Here is a 21,742-nt window from a genome sequence, read left to right on the forward strand (position 1 = left end):
GTAATTAAAAACTGAATCACTCGCATAGTCGCTAGTGCAAATGCCGGGCAAGGGGTTCGATTCCCGGGTCGGGCAAAGTATTAATGGGATTTTTTCCGACGTTTCGAAAAAATATCTCTATCTAAAAGTAGCACGGAGTCTGGAATTGTACACAGTATATGGCAATAGGTTCACCCCCTCTTACATGGGACTTATGGTGAAAAGTGGGTGTACATTGTATAGCGGAATTACGTGTGGTAATATGCGTGCTCCTCTGCCTACCCCTTCCAGGATAAAAGGCGTGACATTGTATTAAAGAATAAATAAAGAGGTATTTCGTTATAATAAAATTAAGCATACAAAATAAAAGACAACATTCATACAAAAAATATTTTATTAACGTACAAAAATAAAATTAAATAATTATTTAATAAGAAAAAACAATATTTCTAAAAAATAAATAGAATTTACATTATTATTTCATCACGTACGGTAATCCTTATTTTGGGAATAATTACGGACTATTAACATTTCTCTTCGTCCTTTGGAACCTTAATTTATAGGTTACCATGAGTATTTGGTTACTTTTACCCCCATTTTAGGGGATAAATGGCCCTTAAAAGGTTAGGTTAGGTTAGGATTTTCTCCTGTGTTGTGAATGCATTTTACTTTACGTGGGTTTAATTTAACTTATTCTTCCGATAACTCAAGTTTCAGTTGTTAAGAAAATTGTAATTTTGTATTCTATACTAATGTATAAAGCTGAACTTTGTTTGTTTGTTGGAATGCGCTAATCTCCGGAAATACTGGTCCGATTTGAATAATTCTTTTTGTATTGGATATATAGTGCATTTATTGAGGCAGATTATAAAGCATCATGCTATGACCAATAGGAGCACAGAAAGTAAAACCGCGCGGAATTAGCTAGTATGAAATAGAGGTAAAACTTGTATCTTTGTTTGAAACTTTGACTTTGAAATGACTTGGAACACTGATCATTTTATTTTTATATAGAAAGTATGAAATGAAAATGTCACATGTAAATAAATGGATGACAAATGCGTAGAGCTGAAAATTGAGCTCAGGGCGTGGCATGGGAGAGGATGTTCAAAGGTGAATGGAATCGTGCTGATGATGACGATGACGATTATCATGAAATGGATTATGAAAATGGTGATGATCATGAAATATGGATCTTGAATGAAAATGTATGAAATTTATAATCGTGGAATGATTTATGAATATGATGATGGATTATAGTTTTGTGATGAGATGATATTTTTTTCTAATTATAATGTAATTTTTAACTAATGAGAGAATGATAATGATGAGGAATGAAATTGTAGTCAAAATCTGAAAGTCACACCATGACCACAAAATGACTTATGACATGACTGATAATAAGTGTATGTGAGATATGAGAAGTGTATGCAAAGCGCATATGAATAGGGCCATCGGTAGAGAGCACCCTAGGCGGGCTGTCAACCAGATATAGTAAAAAAGGGCTAAATTAAAAGTACCCTTAACCGACGAGCGTGCATGAAAAGACTGATGACTGTTGATGAAGTGAAAAAGGTGTGTAAGATTCGTAGCAATTGGCGTTCAATTTTTTCTACCACCATAGGAGACAGGCGTGAGGTTATGTAATGTATGTATGTATATGTTTTGTGTGTAATAAAAACATTATGAAAATGACAGTGTATGATGAGATCAACAAAATGATTTTAATGATTTTATGGATGAAGCTTTTTATAATGATTAATGTTGAATAGGTTTGGAGATCGAGGCCAGTGACGTGCCATTAAAGAGGCCTCAATCTAGCAGTGGATGCAATAAGCTGATGATGATGACGATGAATAAATTCGAATGTATGAAATTGTGGACGGTAAGTAAACATTATAACTTTACTTGACTTGATGGTACGATATACCACCATACCATGGTTGTTGAACAAAACTACATTTTATGATGATGATCAAGCCTCGTCCCTACTAGAAACATTTGTCAAGCGACATGTATGTGTCCTTGTCGCACAGTCAACAATGTCGCGCCGATGTGGCCCGATGTCGCCCGACATCTTCCGACATCGCTTGATGTCTCCAGGGCCACATGTCACACGACATTATTGAAACTGTTCCTTGTCGCACAGTCAACAATGTCGCGCCGATGTCGTCTGACGTCACCCTACATCGCTTGGTGTCTCTGGGGACACATGTCGCTCGACAAATGTTCCTAGCGGAGACGAAGCTTTATGTTGTAATAAAATTGAACGATCAACGTTAAAAACAATTGACTGCAAGTCCTTTTCAAAACTGAAAATGATATAAACGACTGTTTCATTCATTTTGTTCTTACTTTTAAATTAGTTTAAAAAAACACTATTTATTTACAATAAGTTACATTTGTAGCAAAAGGCACATAGTTTAAATTTATTGAGTTTTTTTTAAGGGTTTACGAGTTTGTCTATCCAAGGTACGAATTTCTGTATGTTTGTGTATACTCCTGGTAAATGTTCTCGGCCGCAGCCGATGCCCCATGAAACGAGGCCTATGAGGGTGCTTCGCCCCTCCAGTTTCATTGTCAGAGGGCCTCCACTGTCGCCCTGGCAAGAGTCTCTACCACCCTGAAAATAAAAAATGAAAGTTATTAATAAGAATTAAATGCAGAAGATAAGGCTAACAATGTTTGTACCCAACAAAAGATAACCAACACATTATATTTCTTTACGATGCTCGATATTTATAAATTAAGAAAAACATTGTTTACGATAAACATAATTTTATAGTTTGATTTCAATTTATAACTACTTCTACTACCATGTTATAGTAAAATGAAGAATTTTACATTACATAATAAAGTTTACAATGACGGTATGCGAGAGCGGTCACCGGCTGTCAGGTTGGTTCCCAACATGTTTTTTTAAAGGTTGGTCGATTAAATATTAACATTTCCTCAAGTATTAAGAATGAGTAAACAACTATTTGTACACCACACAAAATATAACTTAGTTTTTGTGTATGGGATAAGTAAATTGGTTCCTAAAAGGAATTAAATCCTCGATTACTAATCTACTAACCGTGTCATCAGAATTTCGTATAAATGTAGTAAAATCAAGAAGTAATAAAATAACTGACGCAATCATCTACAGTTTAGATATAAAAGGCCCTATAGGGTCTTTAACTATGAAATTACTGATTTTGGAAATACGAAACGAGCGTAACATTTTAAAATTTCAATTTTATAAAACGCCGTTTACCTAATATTAAACTAGTAAATGATATTTATTTTTGCAAATTGGTTACTAAATATTAATACTTTTACACGTCAGTCTCTAAGTTTACTCTGAGTAAAAACCTGAAAGGTATTTAACTATGCAACGTCACACATTTTATCCCCGAAGAGGTAGGCAAAGGTGCAAATAACGGCACGTAATACTGTTGTGTTGTGTGCTATAAGTCCCATGTAATAGGGGGTGAGCCGATTGCCCTATACTGGACGCAATTCCATGGGCATGCTCAAACTGATTTTTTTTCAAAAATCCGAGAAAAATCCGAAATACTTTGCCCGACCCCGAAATCGAACCCGAGCCCCCTTGTGTGGCTGGTGCACTTGAGCCCGCTCGACCAAAGAGGCAGGCCAAGTATTTAACTCTTTTCAAAATATCAAGATTAGTAATAATAGTAAACAAATATACAGTACCTCTTTATACCCTGCACATAGGAACACATCGTGTATGGTTTCTCTCCTCCCAGCAGCTCGGAACCACCGCTGGCAGCGCTCGTTGGGAATTACTTCTACGTCCACTTCCTGGAACATTACAACATAATAAGGTTAACATTTCAGTACCCCTTTTTTGTGGGGGGAAAATCATCCAATGTCTCCTCCCGCCGTGCTTGAGGCGGGAGGGAGTGTCAAACTCTTACTGACTAAAAACCACCCCGTTCCTTCTCCTGTTACGTTGTTTGCGGCTACGGAACATTTCAGTACCCTTAGTACGAGTTTGCTTTACGTTTAAACTAATTGAAATAAGAGCGCGTACGAATCAATCGGCATTCTGATTATTTGGTTTATTAAAGCTGGCCGATCAGCGCGATTAACACACTCTTGTTTCGATACTGAGCTCAGTCTGAACAAATCATGTTTCTTTTTAATATTGACATAGCTGATTATATTTCAGAATCGCGTCCAAAACACAAGATACCATTACATTTCCAGAATAAAACTTAACTCTCTATCAAAAACGATAGGGATAAAATTTGGTCACAATATAACGCCTTGTGGAACTCCCATGAATTTTTTTTTTTTAAACTGACATGGTTTTAACAGTGTTAGTGATAACACTGTTATTAGAACTTATGACGGGATATTTACCAGTTAATCCGTGATCATGGCGCTTGAAACAGTGCCGAAATATCGGAAACTCCTCAAAATCAATAAACATGGTAAATATCCCGTCATAAGTTCTAATAATAGTCCCATGAATTTAACAAGAAATATGAACATTACCTGTAACACAGAAGGTACGGAACTCTGCCCGTGTCTCGTTCGTCCCCATCCGGCGACGGTGGCCATCTTTCCAGCCAACTTCATCTGCTTTTGAGGAAGACATACCTGGAAACATGGTAAGGTATCGTTATCAAAGGGCTGAGAAGAGTCTAAGAAAATTTTGAATCATGTTATTCTGTGAAAAGAATAGGAAGCTGCTGTATATGTATATTACACGTAGCATTCTTTGTCAGTTACATATGTTGCTGCACGGTCCCAATGTAATAAGAAACAAGCATAAAGTTAGTATCTAATAAAAAAAAAGTAGATAAAAAAGACTTTCATGGAAAGATGATCAAGTGACGAGACTGTTAATAGTCCGACAGTCAATCACCCTATTGTTCAATCAATCATCGAATATGTTACCGGCCAAAACCGTTCTAGGACAAACTAGCTTTTTATAGGCTAAGCGAGGCCAAGGTGACTAAGCCCCGCACCCGCAACACAGGACTGCTATTTTTGCCCGAATAGTTTGAGGTTACTACCTACCAATATTACCTACTTTACTTACCAAATCGGGTTGTCTAATCTTCTACATTAAGTATGTATTTCAGTTTAGGCCAAACTATTTTGTCTCGAAATCGAATTTGGCTGGCAACAGATATATCATTGTAAAGTGACAAGGCAATATAGCCTTAATAATACTTACAGGCAAAATATGTTGTTTAAAGACAACGCCTCTATCCAGCTGCACTAACGCCACATCGTTCCTGAAGTCAGCTGGTTCATACGAGGGGTGGACCTCCTTGCGTTGCACCGCGAACTCTTCATGAGAGTACCTCTCGCCTGAGTCCCGCACGTCCCACTCTCCGAGACGAACGCGGAGCTGGTTGTTTGGTGTGCTGCAAGGGAATTTGGTGGTGATTTAAAAGTGGGTTTGTTAATCATTACTGCTAAATACATCGTTAAGTATATTCATCATTACTTCTATATTAGACACGAATCGATTCGTGTACCTCGATAGAGATACCTCGGCCTCACAGAAAACCGTCGTGAAACAGTGCTAGTGACGTTTCGTTATGTAAGTGAGTGACCCAATTCCCCGACAACCCTTAAATTCCTAACCTGCCCCAAAATGCCGGCCACGCACTTGTATTCGGTGTTTCGGGTATCTATCGACGGCAGCGTTTGTACCATCACTTATTTGCGGCGTTTGGAAGCGTCCCATTTTGTATGAAATTTTCGTAAGTACCTACTAGATTGGTTAAATTATCAAAATAGACACTAAATTTACATTGAACAACAGGATATAAACACTGAATCATTTAACAACATCATTGCTACATCCAAAACTATGCTAAAATTAAATGAATCAGCATTTTAAATGAATAATTTCAAAACACGACTACTCAAAACGGATGTAGAACGCAGTCGTTAGTCAACTGGTGAATCTTAGAATGTAAATTATGTAATAAGCATTCAATTAACGAACAGTCTTCATAAGAATGAAACTTTAGAAGATTCATAGTTTTATTCTATTCGTAAATAAAAATAAATCACTAGAAGATTTTTTCATGGTATAAGCCGGTTAACGTGTAGACGGATCACATGATAGTAAGCAATAGCTGCCGCCCATGGTCACCCGAAACACTAGAGGCGTTACAAGTGTATTGCCGACTATTATTTTTATATTTGTTTTTTTACCGATATTGTTTTACGTCGGTTTCGGTGAGGCCGTGGTATCACTCCGGTCGAGCCAGTCCATTCGTGCTGAAGCATGGACTTCTTACACTTAAAGTATGCTGTGTAATGCTGTCTTCTTATTGTGAATTTTTGCCCATAAAAAATCTTAAAAAACATTTTAAAATTATGTATCTGGCATACAAAAGATAATAATATTACGTAATTATAAACTAGTTACTTCCTTTTTTATAATTCTCATAAATATTCAAAACAAAAAAACAAAAGCAAGATTATAACATTATTTTAAAAAATAAACTAGACCAAAACTATAATCTGTTGGTACCTTTCCAACTGGAAACAATGATTCGCATTAGCAAGATCCTTATATAACACGTTACGTAAACCAAAAACTACCTAACACCTAAACCATTAAGGTTTATTTTCGAAAAACAACGACCCACTTAAACGAGAAAGTCTATAATTACGTTTTAAAAAAAATTGCCCAGTCTATGAAAGTGGGTAAAGTTTCAGCGGGTAATGAAAAAATTAGTGAAATTACATCGTTAATCATTGCTGGCAGAAAACTGAAGCAAATTAAACTTTTTTCTGTTTTATTTTAAGCACCAAGTTCTTGTTGTCATTTGAAGGTAAAATTTGGGCACAAAAATAGTAAAGGAATATTTATTTTATTGGCTTTTTATTTAAGTAGGACAATTTTAGTATTTTAATTGGAACTTAAAACGGGATATTTACCATGTTTTTAAATTTTGAAAAGATTCCGATTAATTTTAGTATTTATTTTGTGACAACATATGACTGATAAGTTGCACATAGACGATCGATGAACAAATCAACGAATGACGTCATAAATCCTACATCGTACATATGAAGTTCATAAACGAATAAACATGGATAGAAAATCCCAAAGAATATCAGAAAGCCCGCCAGGCATGAACACCTCGCCTGGTCGGAGGATCCTCCTTTTCTTAGGGAACTTTACTCTCTGTTCCATTGTTTGGTGTATTAAAAAAAGCCTACGCCTATAATATCGAATAGTATTGCATAAAAATCTTTTGCATTATTTTTTCAAAAGTATATTCGTAATAATTAAATTTAAAAATCAAGACGCCCAGGCTGTGCCATTCGAAAAAGGAGGGATGGTAATAATGTACTAAGAAAAAAAATATATATAAAATATCCGGAGCTGCGGACTGCCTAACTAGTTACCGGGGCTCCGGCTCGAAAAGCAGGAGTCGTTTTAAGTCAGTAAGAGGCTGACACACCCTCTCGCCCCTCGTCCAAGGCGAGATAAGTATTTGGGTGATTTTACACCTAAAAAAATATAAAAGAAATAACTTACGTAGCCACACAATGAGCGGCAGTGATCACCCATCGGTCGGAGATCAGTGCTCCACCACAAGCCAGCTTCTTACTCAGGAACCCTGACTTGATGAGAGCAGCTTGCCACGGATGGGAACCGAACCCGGTCGAATGCCCGCCAACTATACGGTTGGACCGGGTGAAATGCTCACCGCAACCTGAAAGGAGTAAGGGTGTATTAGTATTTAAAAAAAAAAAAACAAATGTTGGGAGCTAAAATACTTTTGAAAATAGAGGTAGTTTGCTTAAAAGTGTAGGTGATTTTAGCAAACTAAAATAGAATAGATAGAATTTAATTAACTACATAAAATTGTATTTAACGGTAAAATTAAAATAGATTTTTGTTTTATTTATAAGTCTATATTTTTGAGTACCTATTTATAGAATTTACCACTCTTTAAATACATTAAAACAGAGAAAATAATAATATAATATATTGGTAAATATATAATACGTACATATATAATGTTTGTCCAAAAATATATCACAAACTGAAGTAACTTAGAATATGATTTTCTCATTTGTAGAACGTAAACCAATATGATGAAATGATAGTTAGAATTTACATTCAATAAATACATACATACAATATACATAATATTACACATTAATTAATTATTTAACACAAAAGTTAACAAACATATAACATTAAAACTTGTCGTAAGCGAGTGCTGTACAGTGCATTGCTTATATTGCAGTCAATTGCTAAACATGCAACGTCTACCAAGTCCATTTGCTGAACTTAGAACGTCTGCTAAGTCTATTTGCTGAACTTGCAATGTGTCTACGGATATTTGCGATATTAGAGCATTCATTTTTTGAGGAGCAACAAAATGTAGTCATTTGAAAATATGCTATATCTTTTAAAGTATCATGTTGAAATAAAATTAGTTATGTATTATTAGTTGCTATGTATTATTAAGAGTACTTATATGTAAAGTGTAATCACTTGAATTAATTAAAAATCTAATTGTACTAATTTGTTGCAAAGTCAAAAAATGTCTCTCTATTGCTGTCGTTGCAAATTATAAATTGCACACGTGAGACGTCATTTAAAGTCAGCAAATTGACATCAGTACTGACGTGATTGGTGCGTGATGATTATGAAAACGCAGTGCAAATATAAAGCAGGATAGAAATAGAAATTTTGGGTGATGGAACTCAAGACAAAGAAATAAAACAAAACTGTAATTAAATTATTCGAACTTCGTTCAAAAGAAGGAGTTATAATTTGTTGTAACTTTCGTGAGACATACTAAATTAATTATTATATGTTATCGGCTTACTCGATTAGTTTCAAACCATGCTAGAGGCTCATATTCATGAGCAGCATTCCGCGACACACGACCCGTGTTCGCAATCGTGCCCTGAATGCTAAACTAGTCGAGTTCCTCGTCAAACAGTTACATGAGTAAGCTGATAACATATAATAGTTATGATTTGATTCAAAAAGCAGCAAAAACCAAAAGCAATGTCAAAAAGTCTTGAGAACCATCTTCGAAAAATTTGGAAAATAAAATAATATAATTATAAAGCCTAGTTCACAATATCTCACCCGGGAAACTAGGTCGCGTTGGCTTATTGCTAGTGTGTACTGGCACATAATCATCATCACCCTGTATATTATTCCCGTCATGATAGAAATCATCAGGTTTTTTCGTCGTACTCTCATGGTATGAGGGCTTTACGTGGTAAAAATGATTTTGGTTCCAAGACGGCCGGTTGTTACCGGTCTGATCCAGTTCTGGGCGGTTTGTGTCCGGTTTTTGATGGTAATCCGGCTTGGAGTCAGTGTAAATGATAATTGGGTCTTCGAATTGGTTTGTGTTGGTTTGATAATCGTAGTTTTCATGTGGGAATGTTCCGATCAGTTCGATTAAATCACCTGGTAAAGGGTTTATGAGTTAGTTTTGTTATGTTATGGTTGTGGATGGTTAATGATAAGTTATGGGTTGAAAAGGTCATGGTATATTGTTATGAAAATTATTGGTTGAAATGAAATTATTGAAAAAAATTTTGATGGTTGTAATGTGTGTAGGTTGATTACTAAAAATGTAAAAAATAAAAGCATAAATTGCAGTAGAAAACTATTGCCATTTATGTTCATCTGAGGTTTAAAAAACAAATTATTGTTTCTTTAGAAAATAGTTCAATAATAAAGTATACATATACCTAAAATTAATTTATGATATTATCCGTCGTTCTTATTAATATAAGTACCGTACGTTTTTTATTTTTATTAACTTATTTTCGAGATTGTACGTCTTTAGTTTATATTAGCTGCGGTCTGCCTAGTGGGTTACCGGCGGGGCTACGGATCGAAAAGCAGGACTAGGAACGGGGTGATATTTAGTCAGTAAGAGTCTGACACTCCCTCTCGCCTCACCCAAGGCGTTGGAATGTTTCCCCCTCCCCCTCAAAAATTGTGTATATTGACGTCGTCTATACTAACTAATCTAACAACACTAACTGCCGGGGTTCCCTCTATCTGGCAGAATTTTAATGCTCCGAAATTTGTTTGGCATAACACACTTGGCAGAATCTTCTTTAAACGAATATACATATGGCATAAAAATCATATAATATAATTATTGTTTTGTCGAATGTTTATATGTCCGAATTTACAAAGGCATACTTTTAAGATGGTAGAATTTTATTTCGCATAATTACGTTTGGCAAAGCTTAATTTTGTATAATTTTGTTTCACATAAGGTTTATTTAGAGCGACGATTGTTTGGCATAATTACACTTGGCATATTAAGAAGATGGTAGAATAAAAGTTAGTGAAGTGACAGGACCGAATCGCTGCAAAACCGACCGCACGTAGTCTTGTTTGTCCTACCCCTAGAGTGCAATTTAAAATCGCGTAGGCGCGGAGGGCGAGGCGGCCCGCGGGCTGAGGAGCAGGCGGCTATGAGTGAGCCACCGCAGCTGAGGCTGGCCGGCGAAGCCGGCCAACAAGCCGAAGTTGCGGTGGTGAGCGAAAGCCGTCTGCGACGATTAGCGCGCGTGGGGCCGCCGGAGCCCCGCAGCGCCGGAGCCGTGACAGAAACCATGCTTGCTTGCATGCTGTTTGCTTGCTGCATGCTTGCATGCTGTTTGCTTGCTGCATGCTTGCTTGCATGCTGCTTGCTTGCTTGCTTGCATGCTACTTGCTTGCTTGCATGCTTGCTTGCTTGCATGCTTGCATGCTTGCATGCTTGCATGCTTGCATGCTTCTTGAGTCTTTCAATTATTATGGATATTAAAAGTATGCCAAAAGACGATTCTAACTGTGAACATTCTGAGATATGATGGTTCTACTTTTTAATTATTATGGTTATGAAATTTATGCCAAAAGACGATTCTGACAGTGAACATTCTGCAATATGATGGTTCTACCTTTCAATTATTATGCGTATCAATTTATGCCAAAAGATGATTCTGACTTACAAAATTATGCGTTTTTAATGTATTACAAATGATGGTATACCAAATGATTTTCTGCGAAATGAAGTTTCTGCCATGCGTTGTTATGCAAAATAAAATTATTACCAAAAAAATCTATTAATAAAGGTAGACCCTAACTGCCGCACACAGAGACATTTAATAACAACTGAAACTATTCCTTAGTAACGATTTTGTATATATGTAAAACCATTGCTAAGGACTGGGTTAAGTAATCATTAAAAGACTCTGAATACACCAGTCAAACCTAAATCAACCTATACCATTCTAAACAAGAGTGGAAAGTGTTAGCTTCGATCCAAGTTAATAGCACATGTTAAACCGTCACGGTACAAACATTTACAAACTGTTAGCTTGGGAAACTGCCCTGAGGAGCGAGAGAAAGTCCTGCCCATTGGACCGGTAACACAATACTAAAAGTCTAGGGAAAATAGATTATTAAGTTTGTTATATAAGTTTGTGAAGTACTTCTTGACTAAAGTACTTTGTATCAATGGAATGGTAGTTAAAGAAGGGTTTGATGTAGGCGGTTTATAGATGTCCCTTACATATATGACTCGGTTCATTTGTGACGGAACATATGTAGTGTATCATCGGTCGCTTAAAACCTCGTCCCAACTAGGAACATTTGTCGAGCGACATGTGTGACAACGGGCGCTGTCGAGCGACGTCGCCGCGACTTTGTTGAAACTGTTCCTTGTCGCATAGTAGAAGAATATTAGTGATAGATTGCGGACGGTTTATATACTATTTATATTAATATTTAATTGTTTAATCCACCAAGAATTATCTACATCGACTGTGCGACAAAGGGACAGGTGCATATGCCGAGAGACGAGGTTTAACGGCAGAACAGACAAATGTATAGAAAAACACTTGACCGTTCATACTCAACCGACGATGCGGTAAAATTCATAGAATCTCCTCCTCTTCCCCTTAAAAAACTTCCAATTAGACTAAACTGTAAGTATAGTTTTAAACTTTTTGATTAAGTACCATACTACATACTCGTATTGCAACATCATGCCTTTTATCAAGACACCGAAAATGTACACCGACTTTTCACCATTTGTGTTATAAAGTCCCATGTAATAGGGGGTGAGTCTAATATACTGAGAGCAATTCCAAAATCCGTGCTACTACCGAGAAATTTTCGAAAATCCGAAAAAAGCCCATCAATACTTTGCCTGACCCGGGAATCGGTAAAAACAGAGACCCTCCTTGCGACCAACAAGGCTGTCTGTTAAATTAAAATTAATATATTTTTTATACATTTTACGTCAAGACTTAGGCCTCGGTACATTCTAAAACAATTTTCATTACCATACTACATATTACTTTCATTGTAAAACAATAGGCTCGCTGATTCAACTGAATGCGTCTTGAATAAATTATCAATAAACAAAACGTACATAGAATCGTGAAAGTACGAGTAATATTACGCCATACTTATAATACAGTATAGTTTGTATGTCTGTCTGTCTGTCTGTCTGTCTGTCCGTATGTTCGGCGAGAGGTACGGAAATATATACGTGGAAATTATCTTGTGCTGTCGACCAATCAGTGCGTAAAGCTGTTGGAGTTTGGTCTAAGGTAGGAGCTTAGCGTTTTTGAAATTAGATTTTTAGAGTATTGGTAAGATTAGGTTTATTTTACCCTAGGGAGTAATTTAATTTAAGAGTAGTTTAACATTAGTAATTTAATTTAAGAGTTGTTGGGGAATCAAGGATTTGGTTGATTTAGAAGGGGGATAATTTGGCCTCCGGTAACCTCATTCACACAACGCAAGAGTTGTTATACGTCGGTTTTCTATGAGACCGTGGTATCACTCCGGTCGAGTTGACCCATTTGTGCCGAAGCATCGCTCTCACGTACCTACTTAAAACTTAAGACATATAAATAGTAAATTTAATTTCGACATTCTTTTATTTAATTTCTTTTTAGCCATGATAGTTCCACTGCAGGGCAAAGGCCTCTCTATCCTCCTTCCACTCCTCTCTGTGCAGAACTTTCTATGGTCAATCCTTATCAATAACCAATGACAATAAAGGTCCTACGTTTAAAAAAAACCTAATTATCTTCCCCTCGCTCTCTCCTCCAACTTGGGCCACTAGAGAGAGAGTGGCATACGCGTTATATTTCGCAACTGAACACAATGTCAAGCGTTTTGTCACTGCGAAGAAACTAATTTTAACGATCTTCGTACGATGAGGCATTCCGCAATGTTATTGTTAAAGAGTAACCTCTAAAAATGACATTAGATAGAGTGCCTGCTTACTCTTCTATGTGAAATTACCGTGAATTTAATGATATATAGTTAAAGTGGTATTTTTTGTGGTCTGGAGGTCGCGTTTTGTAATGCTTTCGATTTTAGTCTTACAGGAGAATTGTTGAATTGACAGTGCAGATGGTAGGTATTCTATCCTCTAGGTTATTTTCTTTTTCTATCACTTTGACTGAATATTAGTTTTACATTGTTCTCACATAGTTGAAGCAAGCGAAACAATGTAACCATGAATTGTATTGTGAATCTGATTGAAAAAGAGTAACCTATGGAGTTTCTTGCTTGTTCTTCTCCATAGGAATCTACGCTTTGGAACGAGCAAATAGAGCAACTAGAGGACTGACCGACAGACAGACGTTATTAATCTTATTATATTTGCTTTGACGTTCAAAAGTGCCTTCCTGGTCTATTTGAAATATATAATTTTGGCTTTGACTTGGACTTATTTTGAAATGTTTAGTCTTATAAAATAGAAATTGCTTATAATATAATTTCCCTTACTTATCGCTCATCCACATTAAAATGTGGGTGTCCCAAAATACCTACTAATCTTCCGATAACGCGGGCACGGGCGCCTCGCTACTAACAGCTGATCACGTAAAAGCATAAAACTAATGAGTATACAAAAAAGTTCCTTTACGAAAGTTATTTCTAATCATGAGCACAATCACGTATTTAAATATCGTTCACTAATTATATTATCAGTCACCCTATATATTTATATCTTGCATCATAAGAGAGAGTGTTTTTATGACATTATATTTCGTAATATCACATAACTTGCAATGTTCCCACTTCTTGTACACCATTGTTTCATAAAGTGTCATGGTGGCTTACCCATAACTACATACTATATTAGCGGAAAATATAAAGAGGTGTAAGTTCTATGGTTAGATGTGTACTTTACTTTATTACTTCACGGTAAAACGAAACGATTTTGTGAGACAATAAGTGTGGAAGAGCCATGCTTCGGCACGAATGAGCCGACTCGACCGGAGTGATACCACGGCCTCACAGAAAACCGACGTGAAACAACGCTTGCGTTGTGTTTTGTTGTGTGAGGGAGGTTACCGGAGGCCTAATAACCCTCCTTCCCAATCTTCCTACACCCCCGATTCCTCAACAACCCTTAAATTCCTGACCCCTAAAACCCCTAAAATTCTGGCAACGTACTCATAACGCCTGTGATGATTCGAGTGTTCATGGGCGGCAGCGATTGCATACCATCAGGTGATCCGTCTGCTCGTTTCCGCCTTATATCAGAGAGAGAGAGAGAGACTATGACCTCTGAGTTTGTTTCGGCATTTCTTCTCAGAATAGTCCGATAGGAAATGCCTGCCTCATCTACCTATAGTTATTTAAGAGATTAGCGTGTTAAAGTGTTATCTCTTGTTACCTACTTGCAAAAATAAATGTAATTTATCATTTATTATACGTTTATTTATTTATATTTTATAGTTGACATTTAGTGCTCGAGTTCCGACCTAATTTCTCTCTTAAGCTCTTATGAGACCATTTTCTAGTCCGTGCGGCTGTTTGATAGAATAATTTAAACGTGTCAAACGCATGACATAGTGAATGCAATATTTTCTTTAACACCGGCTTGTAGCTTGAATCGTCACTCTATTTTCTAGCCATGTAGGTAGGTTGAACACGTGGTACCAACTTTCGTATGTGTGCAGTCGAGTCGGTGTAATAATGCGTACTTTATATTTTGTAGCAATAAATACTATATAGACTTGTTGTCGTACTCAGAGTTATTTAATGGCTACTTAACCTATTCCCTAGCAATTGTTTTTGGAACAAAATCATTACTAAGGAATACTTCAAGTAATCATTAAATGTCTCTGAGTATATCAGTTAGGTATATTATGAATCTCAATAAAAAAATCAACTTTGGTGTGTTCCTTAGAGCAGCTCTAATATGGGGAATGGAATCATAGAGTTATCTACAAAATCATTAGAATTAGACAATTATTAGACAAACATGTTAAGAAATGAGTAGTATACAATTAAATTGGAATCGGAAATAACTTTGGACATTTTTACTAGTGAATAGTTTAATCAGATAATTTTGTATAATAAATCAGTTTTTTTTAGTATAAACTATAGGTTTATGTTTAAGCTTCGGAGCTACAGACTACCCAGCGGGTTACCGGGGCTCCGGCTCGAAGAGCAGGAGTAAGAACGGGGTGGTTTTTAGTCAGTAAGAGTCTGACACTCCCTTCTACCAAGGCGGAAAAAGACATTGAATGATTTCCCCCTCAAAAATATCGGTCTAAAGTTATTTCACTTAAAAAATATGTGATTAAATTGTACACAAGAATTTTAACATTATAGACAAGTGAATATTTATTAAATAATACTAAAATATATTAACACAACACTGCGTTGCATGCAGAATATGCAGATGCATTCAAACATATAAGTTTATCTTACAATTTTATGAGTATTAGGTACTTTTCATGAATATAATATAAGGTGTTCTAAAAGTATCTGCCACGGCTTTAATGGGAGGTAATGTTGTGTTTGAAGATTACAATAGTGAAGAAATTACGTACTCCTGGACCAGTTAATTAAATTTGGGAACAAAAAGAAGTTAAATAAACATTAACTCCACTTTGCATAAAGTGGTTCACAAATACGCACGATGCTTCGCTTCGTAAAAGCGACAGAAACGGTGAAAAAGATAGCTCTTTCATAACAAATGCATACGTAGATTTTTTGTGAAAAAAAAAATCATAATCAATAATTTATATTCACTATTGTAATCTTTAAACACAAACACTACCTCCTATTATCAACAGTTTATATGTAACAATAGTAATATTGTAATCTTCAAATACAACAGCGGTGGCAATACAATCTCATTAAAGTCATGGCAGATAAATTTAGAAAACCTTACATATAAGAAAAGGAAATCCTTTTACTAACCACGAAAACTACTTAAACTTCTACTAAATATTAAAAAAAATACTCACTAGCATTGTGAACAACGGGTGCTACCTCAGTGGGTCGCTCAGTGGTCTCTCTGTCTACACAGCAAGCCCAGATCATGCCCCCTGAACATAAGTCTAGTGGCTTCCCTCCCCCCAGGACACAGGATATACTCAGCCCACATGGGTATCGAGCGCCCCGGTAGCGGCAAGTTTGGGGGATCACTGAAACAAAAGAATGTGGATGTTAGAATTTTGTAATACCTACAAAATTTAAAGGACTAGTTCGGCCGGAGTGAGACCATGGCCTCACAGAAAATCGATGAGAAATAATGCTTGCGTAGTATTTTGTTGTGTGAGTGAGGTTACCAGAGACCAAATTACCTCCCTTCCTAATCTTTCAAATTCCCAATTCCCCCCTCCCAAACAACCCTCAAATTCCTACACCCTAAAGGCCGGTAACGCACTTGTGCCACCTCTGGTGTTTTGGAAGTCCATGGGCGGCGGTGATTGCTTACCACTAGCTGATCTGTCTAGGTAAAATCACAAAAAAAGAAATACACGAGTCACAATGTATTTTCCATTGTGTATGGCATACAGACGGTTAAAAAACTCGCAAAAGTAATGGCAATTGTGGGTTGAAATATTATACAAAAACGAATGGTACGATGGGGCTGACATATCTTTGATATAGGCCCTTAAAAAGGTTTAATAAAAATAACTAATGACCACCAGTCGCACAAACAAACACAATACCAATAAAAAGAATTAACAAAACAAAAACTATCACCAATTCAATCATAAATCTCCAACATACAGAAGAAAAAAAAAACATTAAAATCCATAAATCACTCGAACAAAAGTGTAAATGACAACAATTTGTGCGATCTATTACATAAATACGAATCACACGCAACATCTATTTAAACATCTAAAGATCAATAAAACGGTTGAATGACCGAACATTTTCTCTGCGCACGAGCAACTACTTTTACTCTCAGTACATTTGCGTGACTTAGATGGATGTTTCGATACGAGACAATGGCTTTACACTTTATTATGTGGTTTATCTTTTAATCTTACTATGTATTAAATGGGTAAGTAGAGTAAAAGTGTTGGTTTTAAGTTTAGGGTGTGGAAAATTGATTTCAGTTGTGAGGAAAGAATCGTATAATTTTGAAAAAATAAATTGTCAAAATCGTTAATATACTTTCGTAATTATGAGTTGCAACCTTTGCATCTGATCCGGAGCTGCGGACTGCCTAGCGGGTTTACCAAGGCTCCAGCTCGAAAAGCAGGACTAGGAACGGGGTGGTTTATAGTCAGTAAGAGGCTGACACTCCCTCTTGCCTCACCTAAGCCGGGAAAAGTCATTGGATGAGTTTCCCCCTTAAAAAGAAAAGTGCCCATTGCATCCGTACTGCGTAGATATTGAATGAACGAAATAGTTTTGAGTTTAGCTTTATATTCCGTACACTGAATACTATTCTAACAGCTACATTTGAGATTAGGGTAGTATAGTTTTGACATTGAATAATTATTCATATTATATTGGATCGAAATTGCATTGACATTGAAATTAATTTCAAAAGTAAGCGCCCTGGTCTGGTGGCCATTGGGGAGGCCTATTTTTAGCGATTTAAATATTTACTTAACAAAAATTGGAGACATTTTGATTAATTCATCTCTCTTTTAGTGATAATTTTGTCTCTGATCTTATAAGGAGTAGTGTGCTATGCTTATTATTCAAGTAGTATTTTGTTTCGGTAAAAACTAGGAAAATTTGAACTCCGAACCCAGCTTGCTCAATGCGGATTAAAGATCTTATTAAGGTATGCGTCCACAAGCCCGCATCGTACGTATTCCGTATGACGTCATCAGTACGCATCACATGTAGGCATAGCCGATGATGCGGTCCGTACGATGCGGATCAGTGGACGCAGTTGTATGAGTTTCTATACAAGACAAACTAAAATCTTTTGCAACATACGTTTGTATGTACAGAGTCACTCAACACGTATAAAGGAAAATTTATCTCAATCTTTTCATCCATTTACACGATTAAAACTCATGAAATGCTTATCAGATTACGGTGGGCAACGGTTATGTCTGTAGATAATATTTCTAGCCAGATTTAGATTTAGATACTGTGTCTAGTCTAGACACGGTATAAAGTATAATAATAACATAATACCTTATTTTCCTCTTCATGGGCAAATAGATTTAGATAGAGGAAAAGTTATTGTTATTTCGAAATTGTAAGTAAAAATTTATGCAATGTTACGCCTTTTAGCTCCGAAGGGGTAGGCAGAGGTGCACATTACCGCACGTAATGCCGCTATACAATGTACACCCATTTTCTACCATTTGTGTTATAAGTCCCATGTAATAGGGGGTGAAAATTTACTACATATAAAACGCAGTCGCTTTACGTTGTCTGTTCATATGTATGCTTTGATCTTTAAAACTACGCAATAGATATTGATGTGGCTATTTATATAGATAGATTTATTAAAGAGGAAAGGTTAAAGTTAGGTATATTGTTTTACTCCGAATTTAACACATGTGAAGTCGCGAGGAAATGTTAGTTTTTTTTTATTGTATAAGCCAATTAACGAGCGTACGGATCATCTGATGGTAAGCAATTGCCGCCGCCCATAGACTTTTAATAACTAGAGGCGTTACAAGTGTGTTCCCGGCTTTTTCGGGGTTAGGAATTTAAGGGTTGTTTAAAGATTGAGAAGATTGGGAAGGGAGGTAATTGAGCCTCCGGTGACCTCACTCACACAACTCAAAAGTTGTTTCACGCCGGTTTTCTGTGAGGCTGTGGTATCAAAAGAGGCTGTGATATGTTACGCAATATTATCAAAATTTTAAAACCAAAACTAAATAACCAACAAACTATCTCATTAGACAAACAAGAAACATTTTAAACCGCCTAACATGCTTTCGTTATGGTAATTTAAGACAATTTAAAACTTTATTCATCTAATGTCCGGCTGGTTAGTTCCCACGGCTAACTGGCCACAGTATAAACCACTGAGAAAGTTACTGGTAATGTTACTGGTAAAGTTACTGGTACCGCGTCGGTGGCTGAGGTAAATATAATTAGAACCATTTCCTTTAAACTAAGCGGTTTCACACGTGGTTTTGAAACTTGAGTCTCTGACATTGTATCTGGTATATGAATAGCTACGGTAAAGGTAAGTAAGTGGTTTCTCGTTGTTTCACTCGCTGTTAGACTCCTATTCATTGTAATGTGATGTTTTCCTCGATACATTTTTTTTAAGACTGTCCTACACTAGGCTTTTGACCTGTGTCGTGGGTGCGTTAACAAACATTTCACATGCACATGACACCTAGACAGTTGGAGGATTACATGAGTTGCTCCTTGCGGGAATATAACCCGCTAGACGTTGCACAGCAGCCAATTGCCCAGCCACCGCGCCAAGAAACAAAGCAACCGTGAAGTCAGTCACAATGGACTATAAAACGCAAAAACAATAATTTAATTCTCATTAATGTGAATTTTCCGAGTTAAATATCATTTTTAAGATTATTTAGGCACGACTGACTAACGGTGAAGGAAAACATCATGAGGAAACCTGGCCTTATAATTTTTAAGTTTGAAATCGTCAACCAGCATTAAGCTAGCGTTGGTGATTAATATCCCTACACCCTTTTCCTAAGTATAAAAAACAATGCTGAAAATCGCATCAAAATCGGTGCTGCCAAACGCGAGATAATCGTGCACAAACATACATACTACATACTGGTCAAGCTGAAAACCTCCTTTTATTGTAGTCGGTTAAAATTTATTTATTTTATTTATTATGCAACTTTTATAATTGTATCAAACTTATGAAGTACATAACACAAGAGTGAATAAAAGTTTATTACTGCCGTATTTTATTACTATCACAAATTATATTGATACGAAAATTCACAAAATTCTAATATTATTGTGCGATTATTTTTATTTTTTAGTACACCATAAGATCGGGTTTCTTTTAAACCAATGAAAAACTAATATACGCTTTGTTATAAATAATTTAAATCTAAATTCCTATTGGTTATAGGATTTGGATCAAAGTTACCCTCTAGAGTAAAAAAAGCCTGATCTTAGTGACATCTATAAATTATTTTTTGTTATTTTATAATATTTAGAACGAGTTTAACACTGCAGACACTATAAGTACCAAAAAATAGGAATAATTAATTACCTATTAATTATTTGTTTGTTGAACCTAACCAACTTACAAAATAATATTTAAAATACTCACTTTTCCCCAACAAATCCATGATAGAATCATCTTCTTGGGAGGAACCGTAGCCATTGTGATACGACCCTTTACGCCTCCCTAGAGCCCCTAGCATTAAAATATCTTTCTCTTGCTCATTAACGGGCCGTCTTCGATCCGATGGTAAATCAACATCTTTCTCATCTATACCGCCTTGTAACGTCAATACATCATCGTCAACACACATAACATTAAAAAAACAACTTAAAAATGCAAAAATAAACAGTGAAGTTCTCAAAAACATTGTATTATCGAAAATCCCGCGGAATCTTCTGCGAGTTTTGAAGTTTTTTTTATTAATATTATAATATTTGCCCGCCACACTCGTTCCATCGAGTCTGTTTTCTGTTACACATTTACACATTTCACTGGTTTCTATTACACTTCATTTTTTTTAATATGTATAAATTTGACACTTATTTTTTTTTGTTTTGTTTCACTTATATTTTTGTTTATTTGCGTGAGACGTCTTGACGCGCGAACTGGGCTATCGGAAGTAAACTGCGTTCGAGCATTCGTTCGTTCCTTTTCACTTTTAGTTGGGGTTCCACAAGAGTTTTACATTTTATTAACACTCATTACTCAACTGCTTGTGTCTTTAAAACCTCCTTACATTCTTCGGCAGCCATTTGTATTTATAATCTGTAATTTAATTGCTGTCATTAGGTCATTGACTTGGAATTTTGTTTCGGAAAATTTTAAGGTTATTTTTTGTGCAGAACTCGAAATTTTTTTCATGTTTTTTATATTAAACAATGGTTGAAAATTTGTTCTTTTATCGTGTATATGGTGTGCGTGACATATAAGTGGAGGGAACGAGTAATAATAGTCTAATTCACCAAGTGAATGTAACATAAGTTTGTATGCAAGTAAAATTTTCCTAAACTAACGGTATTGGTTTAAAATTTTGACAGTTGCATGTTTTCTACCTATATATGGACGTGCTAATTTAGATAGTTTTACCTAGTGACATAGTTCTTCTATTGGTACATATTTTACAACTGTTTAAAGTAGGTCTATATATTTAAATTAAGATGATCTAAATGACTAATTTAGGTTGCAATTGTTACCTAACTGTTATACTAAATTTGTCTTTGAAAGTTAGTAAAATAAATATTGAATAATTATTGTATTTGAGAATGAGTTAATGTTAATTTATAATACAATTAGGTCAAGGATACATGTGTTTCATAATAATTATTTAATTGAAATTATATAATAATTAATTCATACAGATGTTTTATAAT

General features: G+C 35.8%; 1 protein-coding gene across 4 annotated transcripts in view; it reads right to left on the reverse strand.

Annotated features, from left to right (window-relative positions):
• Nucleotides 1-2,203: 2,203 nt before the first annotated feature.
• Nucleotides 2,204-21,742, reverse strand: part of LOC118280118 (brain-specific serine protease 4) — a 36,717-nt gene continuing 17,178 nt past the window's right edge. Inside the window, exons 1-8 of one of the 4 annotated variants that reach the window (XM_050702365.1) lie at nucleotides 20,478-21,340; nucleotides 16,240-16,419; nucleotides 9,083-9,412; nucleotides 7,508-7,685; nucleotides 5,174-5,366; nucleotides 4,486-4,590; nucleotides 3,679-3,786; nucleotides 2,206-2,602 (exon numbers count right to left, since the gene is read on the reverse strand). In XM_050702365.1, coding sequence (XP_050558322.1) covers nucleotides 2,423-2,602; nucleotides 3,679-3,786; nucleotides 4,486-4,590; nucleotides 5,174-5,366; nucleotides 7,508-7,685; nucleotides 9,083-9,412; nucleotides 16,240-16,419; nucleotides 20,478-20,859 — 1,656 coding nt within the window. In that variant the 5' untranslated portion in view covers nucleotides 20,860-21,340 and the 3' untranslated portion in view covers nucleotides 2,206-2,422. Of the gene's footprint in view, nucleotides 2,603-3,678; nucleotides 3,787-4,485; nucleotides 4,591-5,173; nucleotides 5,367-7,507; nucleotides 7,686-9,082; nucleotides 9,413-16,239; nucleotides 16,420-20,477; nucleotides 21,341-21,742 lie in introns of those variants that run through there. The other 3 variants (XM_050702364.1, XM_050702367.1, XM_050702366.1) reach the window with 3 other exon arrangements.

The sequence above is a fragment of the Spodoptera frugiperda genome, chromosome 22 (genome assembly GCF_023101765.2).
Source record: "Spodoptera frugiperda isolate SF20-4 chromosome 22, AGI-APGP_CSIRO_Sfru_2.0, whole genome shotgun sequence".
NCBI classification, from domain to species: Eukaryota; Metazoa; Arthropoda; class Insecta; order Lepidoptera; family Noctuidae; genus Spodoptera; species Spodoptera frugiperda.